Source organism: Pimephales promelas, chromosome 8 (genome assembly GCF_988280905.1).
Source record: "Pimephales promelas chromosome 8, fPimPro1.hap1.1, whole genome shotgun sequence".
Taxonomy (NCBI): domain Eukaryota; kingdom Metazoa; phylum Chordata; class Actinopteri; order Cypriniformes; family Leuciscidae; genus Pimephales; species Pimephales promelas.
This window is the reverse complement of record NC_142776.1, coordinates 5,081,615-5,099,146: the sequence shown is the minus strand read 5'-3', so window position 1 is coordinate 5,099,146 and position 17,532 is coordinate 5,081,615. Positions and strand designations below refer to the sequence as shown.

The window sequence follows — 17,532 nt, the reverse complement described above, 5'->3', positions numbered from 1 at the left end:
TATTATTATTAAAATAGAGATTGCATTTAGATTTGCTCTACGCTTCATTCCTGACCCAACGCTATAAAATTGATCAAAAGTGACATTTAAAAAACATTTACAATGCTACAAAAGATTTCTATTTCAAATAAATGCTGTTCTTTTGAACGTTCTATTCATCGAAGAGTTTCCACAAAAATGTTTTCAACATTGATAATAATAATAATAAGAAATATTACTAGAGCAGATTTCTGATTTCTGAAGGATCATGTGACACTGAAGCATTTGCATTCTATTGTAAAGCATTTCATTGTTTTGATTGAAACCTTCTTTTCAGAGGAAGGCCTAGAAGAGATCAAGAAGTTGCTGTTGCTGTTGCTTGGCTGTGCTGTGCAGGTAATATGTAACTGTGTGCAATAAATAGATTATATTAAACCAAGCACTTGACTATTCAGTTACCCTTTTATTGCACAAACAGGCTATCAGATTTGTCAGACTAGTCATTTTAATCAAAATGAAGTTCTAGTTAAGCACTATGGAGACTGCTAAAACTGTCTGTTGCTGTTTTACAGTGCGAAAGAAAAGAGGAGTATATCGAGAAGATACAATGCCTTGATTTTGACACAAAAGCAGCAATCGCAGCTCATATCCAAGAGGTACTGGTAGATACTACAAGACACACTATTGCTTGGCAAATATGGCACATGTGGATGATTATCTGTATAGTAATCTAGTAATTATATTCGATTGGACTTCTCAGGGGAAATTAATTTAACTAATCTCTGCTTGAAAGAAGTCACTTACTGTACAGGCACAATGTGTCTTAAAATCTTGATATCTAATATCATATTGTGAATGACATGCAACTTCTATTATATATTATGCACCTTCTTTCCAGGATGCGTTTTGAATTTAGCAGTAGATAAATGTTACAAAATGTTATGAAGCTCTACAAAATGACTTGAGACATTTTTTTATTGTTTGCGCTCCAGATGACTCATTGTCAGGAGAATGTGTTTGATCTGCATTGGTTGGAGATGGAGGATGTGTGTCCGGAGGAATGGGAAAATCTCTGCAGAAGTATGAACATTAATCTCAAAATGTTAGTGGACCAGCGAGACCGGCAATTTGAGGTATCGTCAAAAGTCATTTAGAAGTTAGCAAATTCTTTCCCCTCCCCACCTTTCTGAGAGATAATCATTCAGTTTAAAGACGTTTATTGTGATTGGCTGCAGTATGAAAGAAAATAACTTGTAGCCAGTTGCTTAAAACAATAACCAGCCAATGCATGTGACTTTAAAGGAGTAGTTCACTTTTTTTTTAAAAAAAGCTTTTGCTGATTATTTACTCACCCCCATGTCATCCAAGATGTCCATGTCTTTCTTTCTTCAGTCGAAAAGAAATTAAGGTTTTCGATGAAAACATTCCAGGATTTTTCTCTATATAATGGACTTCATTGGGAACCAAACGGCTCAAGGTCCAAATGAGAGTTTCCGTGCAGCTTCAAAGGGCTTTAAACGACAGCAGACGATGAATAAGGATCTTATCTAGCGAAACGATCACTCATTTCAAAAATAAATTAAAAACTTTAAGTTTTATTGGCACAAATGCATGAACGTACGAATGAAACATCAAATCTTTTTTCGAGTCTTTTGGTTCATTCAACGAAAAAAGATTCGAACGGGAGAGCTGCACTGAAACTCTCATTTGGACCTTGAACCGTTTGGTGCCCAATGAAGTCCATTATACATCTTGGATGACATGGGGGTGAGTAAATTATCAGCAAATGTTTTTTTTTAAAAAGTGAACTACTCCTTTAAATGCCTGTTGGAGCAGTTTAGTTTGTTAACTAGTTCATTCTCTCATTCAACCCTTCTCATTTTTTTCTGTGTATGCTGGCAGGTCATCGTGGAGCTGATGCAGGGGAAAGAGACGATGAAGCCTGTAGTGTTTGGTGACGACTCTTCCCTCACAGAGTCCGCTAGCAGCCACCTCCCTTTATCCCAGCAGCATCTGTCACTAGAGCTGACGGACGCTAAAACCAAGATCAAACGCCTCAGACAGGAGCTGTGAGCATTTGCACACACACACACACACACACACGCAAAACTGACCTACACATGCACAGACATGATGAATGATCAAACATGATGAGTGAAACAAACTTGTATGTTTATGGGGGTGTGTGATCATGGTTCATAGCTGTGACTTCCGGTTTCAATGGGAAACAAATGAACACATAAAAGAACAACTGCACATATCAAGTCATTAGATTGGGTCAATATATTGGCAGTCATATCTACATTGGTCAACATTTTGTATAATTTTTTTTGTATAATTATTTTAAAAATGTATTATTATTTTTATTTTTTTATTTTTTCAAAAATATATATTTTAACATTTTCACTTAATATTGAAATCTTATAATAATAGTTTTCTCTGTCCACAATAGTATTACTTATATTTATATAATTAATATATTTGTATGTAATTATGCTTCATTTGCACTATCCCAAAGTTCCAATATAAGGTAATCTTGTATTGATTCACTCATGCGATAGTAAAGGTCCACTAATTAATTTGTAGCAACTGGTTCTGTGGTTATTGTAAGATGTCTGTAGGAAGCTTTCCTCAGATTAAAAATATCCTGGCACAGTGCATGGTCCGTCCTTATTCTGCTGACCCACTTTTATCCTCTTAGTGTAATGCTACAGACAGTCAACCCCCTCCTCATTTCCACCCATCCGTCCTTCTATCCATCAATTTTTTTCCATCCACCCTCAAACTTGCTGTACAATACTGCTGCGTTCTTAAGCTTCTATTTTGGAGGATATCCCGGAGCAGCACTTAAGTGTTAATGTACAGCACAGCTTTCTCAGAGTTGTAAAGTGAAAATGTGACGTTTCATTCACCATACTAATGAAAAATTTGGACACACTGTAATTATGGAATTATGATCGACTGTTTTAATTATATAATCATTTTTAGGTGATTATACTACATTTTTAGTGTGACATTACAAATATTATATGATGTTTATTTTACAAATTTCGGGTGGAAAATATTCAGATAATCTGACTTCCCACAGTTTTTTTTAGCATCCCCCCACCACCACGACTTGTCACACTCAACTATTCGTATCCCAGCAGGGAATGGACTGCAGTATTGACTTCTGATACAATTTTGACACACTAATCTAAAAACGGAGCATAATGATGTTAAAATAGGCTAACTGATTTTTGTTGGCTAATAAAAGCATATCAAACCTAAAAAGTGAGATGGGGCTGGGCAACGATTAATCGCGATTAATCGTATTCCAAAATAAAAGTTTGTGTTTACATAATACATGCGTGTGTGGTGTGTATAATTATTTTGTATATATAAATACACACACATGCATGTATATATTTAAGAAATATTTGCATGTATCTACTGTATATATACATATATATTTATACATAATTTATATTATTCATAAATATAAATATTTTATATATTAATAACACATTTTTTTTAATTAAATACATGCATGTGTGTGAATTTTATTTACAAAATAATTATACACAGCACACACATATATTATGTAAACACAAACTTTTATTTTGGATGCGATTAATCGCGATTAATCGTTGCACAGCCCTAATGAAAGGAGTAGGAAAATGCACAAGAGAGTGAAAAATTATTTATTAATGAACCAATTTTCACAAGGGCTATATTTTATTCAGAAAATGCATTTATTTTCAATATCACATTGTGCTTTTTTTAATGTCAGTTTCTGTTGTTGGATTTCTTAAAGTAGCAGGTTCTGTGTATACCCATATTGACATAAAAGCATCACACAGATGCTATAGATTTGTCGGCTGCACATCCATGATGCGAATCTCCCGTTCCGGCACATCCCAAAGCTGATCTGGAGTATAGTGAACTCACTATTATGTTTAAGAAACCAGTTTGAGATGATTTGAGCTTTTGAGTCATAGCACGTTACGAATTGTAGCCTCGGTTTGCTGTTCTTAGCTGACAGGAGTGTGTGTCTTCCGTTGCGTTATTCTTCTGCTTCAAGGTTCAATGTGTTGCGCTTTCAGAGGTGCTCTTCTGCAGACCTCGGTTGTAACTGTTATTTTTACTGTTGCCTTTTTATCAGCTTGAACCAGTCTGGCCATTCTCTGCCATCAACAAGACATTTTCTCCCACAGAACTGCCGCTCACTGGATATTTTCTCTTTTTGGACCATTCTCTGTAAGCCCTAGAGATGGTTGTGCCTGAAAATCCCAGTAGATTAGCAGTTTCTGAAATACTCAGACCAGCCCGTCTGGTACCAACAACCATGGCATTAACCAGCAGTTTGTTGGCTGGTGTGTACTTGTAGTAGATGTGCATTTGTGTACACACTTGCATGTGGTTATATTTGCATGATGCTTATGTGCACACATATTTGGGTGTGTGGTTGTGGGCATCCTTGTTCTTCTCTGATTAAGTTATTGCATGTTAATCGCTCTTCTTAACCTGTATGAGTGTTGAATCTTTAAACCTCTCAAACATCTGTTTCCTCTGTCCACACAGAGAGGAGAAAAGTGAACAGCTCTTAGACTCCAGGCAGGACTTGGACAGTTTGGAGGCGGAGATTAAAAGACTCCAGCAAGAGGTACTGAAAATAAAATGATCTCAGACTCCTATTAAGAACTATCGCTAACACTTTTTTTAGGGTTCAATTCTCGCTATTAACTAGTTGCTTATTAGCATGCATGTTACTAGGATATTGGCTGTTTAACACATATTAATGCCTTAATCTACTTCCTTTAGTCCAACCCATTACCTAAACTTAAAGACAACCTTACTAACTATTAATAAGCATTAAATTAGGAGTTTTTTGAGGTAAAATTGTAATTAATAGTGAATGTGTTCCCCCATACTAAAGTGTTACTGAACTTTCATAGCCATTTTTATTTTGCTACATATTTATTTATGGCTGTCAAACGATTAATCGCGATTAATCGCATCATGCGAATTAATTGCGATTAATCGCATGCTGTTTATTAGTACTTATAAAGCACATATTAATGCCTTAATCTACTTCCTTTAGTCCAACCTAAACTTAAAGACAACCTTACTAACTATTAATAAGCATTAAATTAGGAGTTTTTTTAGGTAAAATCGTAATTAATAGTGAATGTGTTCCCCATACTAAAGTGTTACTGAACTTTCATAGCCATTTTTATTTTTCTACATATTTATTTATGGCTGTCAAACGATTAATCACGATTAATCACATCCAAAATAAAAGTTTGAGTTTACATAATATATGTGGGTGCACTGTGTTTAATTATTTTATATATATAAATACACACACATGGTTGTATATATTTAAGAAATATTTTCATCTGCATATAGATTTATATATAATTCATATTAAATATAAATATAAACATTTTATATATAAATAATATTTTTTTCTATATATATATACAAAATAATTATACACAGTGCACCCACATATATTATGTAAACACAAACTTTTATTTTGGATGCGATTAATCGCTATTAATCGTTTGACGGACCTACTTATTACATATGATCATTGTTTTATATTATAGACATGACAACTTCTGAATAACACCATCTCTTCCTAGTAGTAGATAGAAGTAATAGTAGTAGTAGTAGTATTTTATTGTCATTCCAACACATTATACATGTGGTAAGTAATGAAATTACGTAATTACAGCAAACTGTAATTAATAATTCTTGATAATGGAAAGACTTAACTACCCGCTCTAGTACACCAAACTCTTTTATTTCAAAAGGTACAGAAATGTCCAATTGAGTTGTGCTATACTTGTTAGATTGCTACGGTCTTTATTTTAATGTCAGTTTTTTCCTCCTTGCTACCTGTATCCTGTCTACTCTTGGCGGTCCGTGGCAGAACATGCAGCTGTTAACAGATGCACGAGCAGCCAGGATGTACCGTGACGAGCTGGACGCGATGAAAGAGAGAGCCATCAGAGCAGACAAACTGGAGAGCGAAGTGGCTCGCTACAGAGATAAACTTCACAACATGAACTTTTACAAAACCAAACTAGAGGTGTGTGTAGAAGAATGTTTTGTAACACTTTATTAAAGGGGTGTACATAAGACTAACATGACACCTTCATAATCATGACATGACACATGTTAGGAATATGAAGGAAGTTTTATGCATGTTTGTGACAACTGTCATTAAGTGTAATTCGCTTAGTTATTACATTTTTAATGCAGATATGACATTGTTTGAGATGTCTTTGTTATGACATCTTGACATAAACCAATACATCATAACCTGTCCGTTTCTTTGTCATGACAACTTGACATTACTAGGACAACACAACCTGTCATAAACATGACATAGCAGATTAATTATCAAACTTAAGAAACCACCTAGCTTTATTGGTCAACATTACATTAAACTATCAGGTGGTTGGGTTTGACATTGACTCTCATGGAGCCATTATAACTTTTTAATGACAAATTCAATTAGTATTGCTGTAGTTGAGGTCACAAAAACTTTTTATGACACAGTTATAATGCCTCATGACAGCCGATTGTCAAAGCCAACCACATGACAGTTTAACTTAATTTTATGATGTTATGGTTTATGTCAAGGTGTCATAACAAAGACATCTTAAACAATGTCGTATTTGCATTCAAAATGTCATTATTGAGTGAAAGACACTTCATGACAGTTGTCATTAACATACATAAACCCTATTTCATTTTCAAGACATATGTCATGTCATGGTTATGAAGGTGTCATGCCAGTCTTATACACACCCCTTCAAGTAAAGTCTTAACGAATGTTTATGTGTGCATACACTACCATTCAGATGTTTTTGAAAGAAGACTCTTGTGCTCGCCAAGGCTGCATTTATTTGATCAAAAATACAGTGAAACCTTTAATATTGTGCAATATTATTATAATTTGAAACATTTTATAACGTCATTTACTCCTGGCAAAGCTGTCTTTGCTCCAGTCTTCAGTGTCATTGATTCAGAAGTCAGATTTGGTGTTCAAAACACATAAATTGAATGAATTTCTTTGTTGAGAGTTTAAAAGAACAGCATATTTAATATCCTACTGAAAAAAAAAAAAACTGACTCCAGATTTTTGAACAGTGGTGTTTAGGGCTGGGTATTGAGACAAATTTCACAATTCGATTCGATTTCGATTCACAAGCTTGCAATTCGATTCGATTACGATTAGATTCAATATCGATTATTTTGGATATCAGTTACAATAAATGGCCATTTTTCTCAAGGGAATCAAATCTCTTAAATGCTGTAAACTATGTCTAGTTGTAGCCTATAGACTTCATTAGCCTAATATGAAGGTAATAATGAACTGTTTTTTAGCTATACAAACACTTACATTACACTTATTTATTTTTATAATAAGGAGATTATATAAAATATAAACATTTAAATGGTGGCTGTCATAAAAACTTGCCAGATTTATTCAAATATGCATTAAATATTGAAGAACATTAAGATTATAATGCATATGTAATATGGTGTATATATTTAGCAAAATGCTCCTCTCTGGAGTTATTTTTTCTAGCTGACTAACGAGTTTATGTGGGTTTTCTGAGGTAAATATGACGATACATGACATTGATTACAAGCTGTTTTACTGAAGTCTTTCCTCGGTTGAAACGCTGATTGAGCGAATCAATGTGACATGATGCGGATTTCGATAAGTTGTACTCTATCTTTAACACACTTTCAGATGCTCATTCATGTTTATTTCGCGCTGTAACTGGTATTATTAAGCCGGAAGAGAGATCAGCGCTGCTGCTTCTCTTGAGCTGAGCCACAGCGATCTCACGCCACAGCGCCAAAACACTATTTATGTTTTTGAATTTCTAAAGAAAATGGACGTAATTTGAAAATTGAGACTTTGTTTCATATCAATAGTAACAAAGGACAAATATTATTGCGATTTTTTGGATGTGCGCAGCCGCGATACAATGTCCCATTCATTCAAATGAAACAGGATGACTAATCGATTCTTGAGATTTAAGAATCGATATCGGTTCGTAAAAACGAGAATCGATTAATATCGAGAAATCAATATTTATTACCCAGCCCTAGTGGTGTTATATGCATGAGAAATCTCACCTTGACTTTCTTTTTGGCATCGACAGGAGCTTAAGGAGGATAATCAGGTGTTGATGGAAAGTAAGGCCATGCTGGAGGAACAGCTACAGAGCATCAAAGCACGATTTGACAAACTGCACCATCTGGAGAAACACAACCTCCTGCTAGAGGCAAAACTTCATGACATTGAAGAGGTGAGGAAAAGGAAATGATACCCATTAAAAAGCATCTGCTGCGATATTACTTTGTGCCCTTTTCTTTTTTGCCACTCCAAGTTGTTTTCTTACAGAGGCTGTCTTATCTGTTTTAGGAAAGAACTGTGGACAGGAGACGAATAGAGGAGCTGCTGGAAAGGAACATCATATTGGAGCTCTCTCAGAAAAGAAGTATGGAGGAATCACAACGCTTGGGCTGGGAGTTAGAACTGGCCAAGGATCCTCAACAGAATTCAGGAACAGGTTTTTGTATATATTAGCACTGCAATTTAACATGAGGCATATTAAAAAGGTCATGCTCGTCGACCAATAAGTCACCATAAGTTAACTTTGCTTTGAAATTAACATCTTGATAGAAACATAGAAGTATTGCAAAAATGATTCCACCACTCATTGATCATTCGACAGGTAATAAATGAACTTAAACTTGAATAAACCTAAAATGTGTTTATGATTTTAGAGCTGAAGTCTTTGGGCCAGGAGGTAACTGAAAATACACGTAGCAGATTGCTGAAACTGGAGAAGGAGAACCAGAGGTTGTTGAAGTCCCTGGAAGAACTTCAAGGAACCAGTCACCCATTAAATGAGTTCATTTCTAAATCTAAACATATTGAGGAACAGTGGAGGACTAGCAATCATTCCCTTGACACAGAAAATCTGCATGCATCCATGGAAAATAATAACAGCAATCTACATTGTCTAGAAGTAGAGATCCATGAATTGGAGGTGAACAACCAGAGTCTTCAAGTCAATGCAAATCAAAACCAAGGTCAAGTAGATATAGAAAACAAAGGTCTAGTGCATGAGAATGGACATTTGGAGCGAGACAGGAGTTGTCTGGAGAAGGACAATCGGAGATTGCTGCAGCAGGTGAAGATCCAGGAGGCCTCGTTGGATAGTAGCAGTTTGAAGTTGGCGGTTCTAGAGAAGGAGAACCGTACCCTGATTAAAAAGACTACCTATCTCAGTGAGGCCTCTGTCAAGAACAAAGAGCTAGAGATGGAAAACCAGGAGCTGATTCACCAGGCTGGAGTGGACAAGAGGATGCTGGTGACATTAAGAGAGGTTACCACTGCAACGAATGCTTTGTAGATTGTTATGCTTTCTCAATGTTTTCTTATTTGACTATTTTCTGCTCTAAAGGAGCTTCTGGACCAGAGGCTGAAATTGCAACAGAAAGAAACTGATCTTGAGAACTTGACTTATGAGCTGGAGAGGATAAAGTTAAACCAGGAGACACGAATGGGAGATCACGAGGCTGTAGACCAGGGGTATCCAGACATCCACTTATATATTCAATCAAGCCCAAGGTAATACTTTTAAATGTCAGATTCCTTTTTAGACATGTCTAATGGCCAACTCTGTCTTTTTCTCCCTCACTCTCTCAGTCAGTGTAAGCAGTTGGAGTCAGAGCTGGAGTCTTCTCTAATGAAATCCCTGAAGATTAAAAAAGAGAGAATGGCTGCCCTGGAGGCCCGTCTGCAGGAATCGGCCAAGATAAACCAGCAACTACGACAGGATCTTAAAACTGTGAGTCAATGCCAGCCAGGTCCAAGTTTTACTTGCTAGTCATTTTACTAACATGCTTGAATGGGTAACAATATTGGTTCTTCCAATGATGTTAAGAAAACATTTGCTTTTTGTTAACAATGTTTTCTGGTCTTTAATAATGTTCACAAACTTTAGCACAACATTTTAAATGTCACTTCTTCAGGAATATTTGACAGTAACTTCCCCATTATGTTTGCAAAATGGATTGTTCCCTTGTTGTTCGCAGCTAAGAAAAAAAAAGTTTTGAAACATTTACAAACTGGACATTTCAGAGACTGTTTAGGGAACATTCAGAAATAATGTTTTCATAACTTAATGGGAACATTAGCAATGCGTTCTTTGAACGTGTTTGTTTGTTGTTAGCTGGGAAAGACCAAAACTGTTTACTACACTGTAAAAAAAAAAATATTTTCATGATTTGTAATCACAACATTTTTTCTTTTGTCAAATCAACTTAAATAATTTGTGTTCATATAACATAATATTTTGAGTTTCTGATGATTAAATCAATCTCCTTCATTGTATTAACTCATTCCATTTCAGTGAACTTAAAATTTTAAGGCAACCTGGTTACCTCATTTTTAAGTTAAACCAACAATATTGATTTACTTATTTTAAAACCAATACAAATAAATATTTTAAAACCAGCTAGAATCTGACCAAATTTGATCTCAAATCAGGCTAAAAACAATTTTTTTTAAGTTGGTCCAGAATAATGTACAAAACTAGGACATGTTTGCGCCAATATAGTCATTGGCTCTTTTCGTTTTTATACAAAGCATTACATTGCATTCAACGAATAAATTAGCATTGCAGAACGCCATAGCATGATCGCTAACTGCTAAGTTATGATTCCAAATTAAAACTGCTGTGTTAAGCTCGTTCATTTTTATATGATTGGCCTGTCTCTAAAGTTGTGGTCGCATTTACCATTGTTCAGCAAATTCTTTGCGGGAGAAACAGAGTAATTTCAATAGGAATCCATGCGATCAGTAACTCCATATCAAAGTAAAAAAATTCCAGATACACATTAAATATTTCACATCTGGTTCAAGTTGGACATACAGATTGGCTGAACAGAAAGTTGCCTTCTGTGTGTTCATTTCATCATACATCACTATTGACAAAAGGCGATGGAACTTTTAATGCTCTCGAAATTTTGCCAATTTCGCTAATGTGACCACTGACCACTCCTTAACAAGACTTTCTGTCTCCTTAGAATAAGAACAGTATGATTTGTGATTGATGAACTGTTGCAGGTCAAACAGAACTATGAGGCTTTGCTTCAAAGGGAGGAGGAGGAAAAGGCAGGACAATGCTCTCCACCAGAGAGGCCATGGCACAGAGAGAGTCAGGAGGCCACATGGGCATTGCTGAAGGTCAAAGATCGACTCATTGAGGTGGAGAGAAATGTGAGTCTCATGATGGAGGCAGTGTCCAGACCCACAGTCAACCTGTTTAAATACTTGAGGGAGGATTTTGGTTTTCTTGAAATTATGTTTAAACAACATATTTTAGAATCAAACACACAGCATTGGTGTTGTTAGCATCAAGTTATACTGGGTGAGCTACATGAACTTGACATATTTTCCCTTGGTTCGTCTTGTACAGAATGCAACATTACAGGCTGAGAAACAGGCATTGCAAACACAACTGGAGACCTTGAAGGCGCAGTCAGATGGGTTGCAGGCACAAATAATTGCATTGCAACAGCAGACGGCTTCCTTGCAGGAGAACAACACAGCACTGCAGACACACAATGCACAGCTGCAGGTAAGTCACCATAATTTAGGGATGCTGCCTTATATGCAATATAGGTATTGTATTGTTATTTATCAAAGAATGCTGAACAAATGGATCACTGCCCCCCCCCCCCCCCCCCCAAAAAAAAAAAAATATATATATATATATTAAGCTGCTCAATTGTTTTCAGCACAAATAAGAAATGTAATAATAAAAAAGTAATGGTGCTAAAAAATACAGCTTTGCATCACAGGAATAAATTGCATTATAAATTAGAATAAAATAGAAAACACGTTTTTTCAAAATAGTTTTTTTTATTGCATTTTTGATCAAATAAATGCAGCCAATCCCAACCAGTAGTATGCTATAATAAAATATTAAAGGTTTAAGTGGAGCCCCTTTTAGATCTAATCCGTCATTGGCCTATCTTTGTCCTCCTCAATCTTTCCTAGGTAGAGAAGTCAACTCTATCGTTCCAGAATTCGTCTCTGATGGCTCATAATGAACGGCTTCAGCGGGAACGGCAGAGTTCTGAGGCTGAGAGGGAAGGTGTGGTACGAGAGAGGGAAGATCTGCGCACCGTTAATGAACTTCTTCTCCGGGACCATGAGAGATTGAGCGTCCTGCACGAGAGACAGAGAGCAGAGTTGGAGGTGCTGTCACACAGGTACTCAACAATGGAGAACAGTCACCGAACCCTGGAGATAGAGCACAGATCACTGGAGGACAGGTTAGTACACACGCCATAAGATGTCTTAACAGTCCCAGGTTATGAGACTCATTCGAAGTTCTGTTTAACGATAACTTGAATGTGCAAGGCTTCTAGGTACTTTAGACATACAAAAATATTGTCTTGATATTATCGCAACCATGTCACCCTGTTGCCAAAGACTGGTTTCCCACTGAAGCAATAGTTTTACCATTTACTGCACTTTGTTATTCTTCTAGTTATTTACCCTGCTAACAGGAAACGTTCTCAGAACTTTGGCTAATGGCCTGGAAAGATTCTCTCAAAGTTATGAGAAAACATTCATCTAGTAACGTTAATATTTACATTCAATCAAGGTTTTCTGGTCTTTTATATACAACATTCTCAAAAAGTTAGCACAAAAACATTATTTATACATCATTCATGGAAAGGCTTTTTCTTTTCTGAAACGTTTTTGATGGACTTTTGTCATTTTTTTTAAAGAATCAAGAATGTTTAGAGAACATTTAAAAGTAACATTGCCATAATGTTAGTAAAATAATGAAATGAAATGTTCCCTTAACGTTCGTAGCAATAGCCAAGAAAGATTTTTGGTTTGAAAAACCAACCTGACATTTTGAATGTTCAAAGAAGATTCAGGAATAACTTTACCATAACTTAATGGGAACTTTAGCAAAATGTTCTATGAACATTTTTGTTAACTGTGTACCTACGGTATATCTGCTAATGAATCGGAAGCCTCTCCTACTTCTGTGTTGCAAAATAAGTTGGAAAAGGTGGAAAATATTTTTTATATTTATACAGTATATGTATCTGTGTATGTACATGTTTACCCCCTGGGGTTCTTCGGGTCAATAATGACCCGAAGCATTTAAATAAAAAAATGTTAAAAATCGTAGCTTCATCGGAATGGTCCGAAACTTGGTGACTTTAATGATACTTGGTATATGAACACCCAAAAAAAGTCCAAGTGATCGTAAAAAAAATAGTCTCACTCAGGACCTTCGGGTCAAAAATGACCCGCATAGGAAATGAATGGGAAATTGGCAAATATGTGAAAATACTGAGTTTTTTTTGTGCGTACAATCTACAAATCAGCAACGATCTTGAAAAAAAGCACACAACAGTGAAGGGGTGAATCTATAAAACATCAAGAGTGCAAAACAGACACATCCACACACACACACACACACACACACCTTTATACACAAACACACTAAAAAAAATTAGATTATACATGTGTTTTGCATTTTTAAAAAGCTCAGCTTGTCCACGAGATGGCATCCATCTAATTTCAAAAATTGCTTTTATGAGGCTTAGGCTTGACTCCAAAATGAAATACAGCTTTTTTTTTTAAATACAGCTTGTATTTTTGTATGAAATACAAAAACATATTTTTTTTAAATATTTTTTCCTATTATATTCAATGGGGGAAAATTTGGTCATAATTATTGCATTAATACTAATTATACATTTTTGTATTTTTGAAATTTTCTCAAAACACCAAAAAAGAAAAGAAAAAAATATTACAAAAAAACAAGTAAAAAAAATATATATATATATGATTTTCTTTTTTAAATATGAATCCCGCCCTTTGGGTCAATTTTGACCCGAAGTTCCCGAGTGTGACTGTTAAACGAAGAACGCCAGAGGGTTAAATGCTGCTTTAGATGAGCAAGTGCAAGTCTATGACATGTTTACATCTACAGGTATAACACACTACTTCAACAGCGCGCTCAGCTGGAGGGGTTAGAGAGAGCTCTTAGAGAAGAACAGCTGAAGATGCAGAATGAAATATCCACGAACAGGAACACAACAGCAGAGTGCCAAAGACTCCGAGACGAGAAAGACTGGTAAGTGATGTGTGTTTGTTTCCTTGGTGTAAACAATTCCGCCACTGACCAGAAAAAAACTGGTCTAAAGACAGTGACACGTTGCGCGTTGTTCATAATGCTATTTTGGCCATAATGTAGCGGGTGCACAACACGCATAGACTTTGATTCTCTCATCAACACAGATGCAGTTTTTATTGTTGAAAATCATACATTACAACAAGGATACATATTAACACATGAGTAAAATCATTGTGGTGTCCATGAAGATGTAAAATGTAGGCCTAAATCTAGCTTACACATTTACCCAAATTTGTCAGGCTAATTGTAGTAATGACAGATCAGACCTGTTTGCCCAATAGTGGCTCTTAAAGGGTATGTTGGATGACGCTCTGATTCGTTTATTTCACGTTGCGCCCAAACCACACCTATGAATAATGAAGCTATTTCAGACCAACCCCTTTTAAACATGTGTCGGGCGCAAGAGTCATTTATCCCGTCGGTAATGTAGCAATAGCGCCCAAGACCCGCCCACATAGTTACTTACGCTTTGCGCTTGATACTTGCATTTCAGATCGTTTAAATATGTAAAAGGGCTCACTTTGTGTCTTAATGCAAACATTATCACTGCATTCGAAATTGAATACTTCCCTACTATATAATATTCAAAAAACAGTACGCCAATGGCAGTATGTATGTATGTATGTAGTATGTCCGAAAATGGGGTGGTGATGGCACACAAGACACATGCCTTTGGTGTGAGATACCCGGGTTCAGAGACAACAATGTGTTCCTTGAGCAAGACACTTAACCCCTAGTTGCACCAGAGGGGTGTGATCTCTGACATATATAGCAATTGTAAGTCGTTTTGAATAAAAGCGTCAGCTAAATGAATAAATCTAAATGAAAACATAGTAATCGAAAAACAGTAGGCAAGAAGTCCCCGGATGACCTACTTCCATTAAGTGTGCATTCAATGGACACTTTACTATTCTATGAGGCTACAGGAGAGAATTTATGAATGCAAGTGAAGCGACGCAACTGTTGCTGGAAAGTCACGTGATAATGACAATATGGCGAGTGTAGTATGTAGAATATATAGAACGTACGTAAATTCAAATTAAAATGTAGATTATGTGAATGTAATTTGTAACCAGGAACATTGGAGCACATGAGAACCAAGGGGTGTGTCGCAATCGGCTCCCTAGTTCTGCTGTACCAGTAGTGATGTTGTACATCAAGGATGTTGTGATGTCGTTGTAAATAGAGTCATCATTTACCCCAATGTTTAGGGAGACAGGGTCCTCACCAGTGCCTAAATTCATGTATGCATAGGTAGCTAGGGAGCAGATTGAGACGCACCCGAGCTAAACACAATGGTGACATGGCTTGAAAGCTCCTCCAGTCCTGGTCGTGTAGAGATAAATAAAGATGTCTTCTATCAACATTGTGCTTTGCCCAGGATGAATCAGACTTACCAGAAGCTGTTGGCAGAGAATGAGGAACTTCAGGTCGAACATAAGAGCATGAAGAGCCAGTTGAACTCCAGCAAACTGGAACAGACACAGCTGGAGTCAGAGCTGTCCAAACTCAAAGAGCAGAACCAGCAGCTGGAGATCGCCACTATAAAACTGACCAACCAGTGTGAGGTATACATCCGACATTAGGCATCGCCATACATGCAGAGCAAAATGATTTTAGACCATTTTACTCCAATCTGTTACATACCTGCAGAACATATTGTCCAGGCTGGTTTATGCTGGTTCGTGCCATCATCCTAACTTTGTTGCTTCTTAAACAAAGCTAATGATTAAGTCATTTAAGTCCTTGCTGAATGACCTCTCTTTGCACATTTGTTCAGTTGCTGACCCAACTGAAGGGGAACTTGGAGGAAGAGAACCGCCACTTGCTGGACCAGATCCAGAGCCTGATGCTGCAGAACCGGACCCTGCTAGATCAGACTATGGAGAACAAGGACCTGTTCCATGTGGAACAGAGACAATATATGTGAGAAGCATTTATTTGGATGAAGTGTTTATGTATGCAGCATAGATATCAGGTAAAGACAGGGTCCCACTTTATATTAAGTGGCTTTAAGTACTATACATTGAAATTAATAATTTGATACAATGGACTTATTGTGTACATACATGTTTTTACATTGTATTTGTATTTTAAAAATAACAGAATGTAATTACAGCTATAATTACTTTATGCAATTACATTTGTAATTACACAGTTGACCCTCCCCTCACGCCTTAACCTAACCTGTCCCTAACCTTACCCTTATATCACCTCAATAGCAGCAAAAGTGAACAGGAACACAATAATACATTGTACCTATTGTTCAATGTAAGTACATAGTACGTAAAGCCACTTAATATAAAGTGGGACCAAAGACAGTTTATTTATAATCTGGCAAATCTGCAAAGCAGTGATTATCAAATGACCAAGGTTATTTATGCTCAGGATAACCCGATTAAAAAAAACCTTTTAATGGGAAAACAAAACAACTCTCATATCTGTTGTTGTTGTAGACATCAAGGTCTGTGGCATTTTAGCACAAATTAATCTGTCGCCTGGTTGAAGCCAATCAAATTACGTAGATGCCGATATGGGGAGGTTGTTCGCCTTTCCCTCATCTTAGAAAACCATAAACAAAACTATGCAAGGTCAAAAAATATAACCTAGACAACAATAAATATGGGTTTACTTGCAGATAAACATGGTTCCTCCTGACCACTATAAGTGAATTAACTATTAGAGCATGAACCAACGAACTTCGAGACATTTAGCAACTAGTATTGTATTCAGCATATGCCATGTTGATGGTTCATGGTTTGATATTAATACATTTCAGTGTTTTAAGGACATTTTAATTATTCTTCTACAATAAATAACAAAATTAAATGTAAAATCTGAGAATTTAAGAAAAACCCAACCCTCACTTTAAGAGCAGTGATACTCAACCTGGGGACAATATGACTTAAAATAAGCTAAAACAACTAAAAATTATAAGATATTTCTTATTTTAATGTATCCCTCAACAGCTGTTTTTTTATATTTAAAGAGCGAGGACTCCCACCAGGGTTATAGTTAACAAAACTAAACCTGTAAAAAATAATGTTGGCATAGAAACTATATAGACATATTCTTTATATATATATATAAATATATATAAAAAAACTAAGTATCAATATTAAAACTAATACAAAATATGAAGGAAAAATTATAATTGTATCTATAAAATTATAATAGTAATTCTAAATGAACACAAATTCACACATTCCTGGAAAACGTGATTTCCAGATTTTGGATAGTCATGTAAATTAAATTAATACATTTTGAGATGTACATTTTTACATTTTTCTAGTTA

The 17,532-nt window shown here is 35.9% G+C and overlaps 1 protein-coding gene across 10 annotated transcripts in view; it reads left to right on the top strand.

The window, feature by feature from the left end:
• Positions 1-17,532, top strand: part of ccdc88aa (coiled-coil and HOOK domain protein 88a) — a 35,445-nt gene that overhangs the window by 11,505 nt on the left and 6,408 nt on the right. For 7 of the 10 annotated variants that reach the window (XM_039689090.2, XM_039689089.2, XM_039689087.2 and 4 more), the window contains exons 5-21: positions 317-375; positions 552-635; positions 972-1,112; positions 1,882-2,048; positions 4,543-4,624; positions 5,900-6,058; positions 8,154-8,300; positions 8,417-8,564; positions 8,782-9,386; positions 9,465-9,631; positions 9,710-9,851; positions 11,132-11,284; positions 11,484-11,645; positions 12,068-12,345; positions 14,034-14,177; positions 15,619-15,805; positions 16,018-16,163. In XM_039689090.2, coding sequence (XP_039545024.2) covers positions 317-375; positions 552-635; positions 972-1,112; positions 1,882-2,048; positions 4,543-4,624; positions 5,900-6,058; positions 8,154-8,300; positions 8,417-8,564; positions 8,782-9,386; positions 9,465-9,631; positions 9,710-9,851; positions 11,132-11,284; positions 11,484-11,645; positions 12,068-12,345; positions 14,034-14,177; positions 15,619-15,805; positions 16,018-16,163 — 2,971 coding nt within the window. The remainder of the gene's footprint in view (positions 1-316; positions 376-551; positions 636-971; positions 1,113-1,881; positions 2,049-4,542; positions 4,625-5,899; positions 6,059-8,153; positions 8,301-8,416; positions 8,565-8,781; positions 9,387-9,464; positions 9,632-9,709; positions 9,852-11,131; positions 11,285-11,483; positions 11,646-12,067; positions 12,346-14,033; positions 14,178-15,618; positions 15,806-16,017; positions 16,164-17,532) is intronic. The other 3 variants (XM_039689088.2, XM_089133759.1, XM_039689086.2) reach the window with 1 other exon arrangement.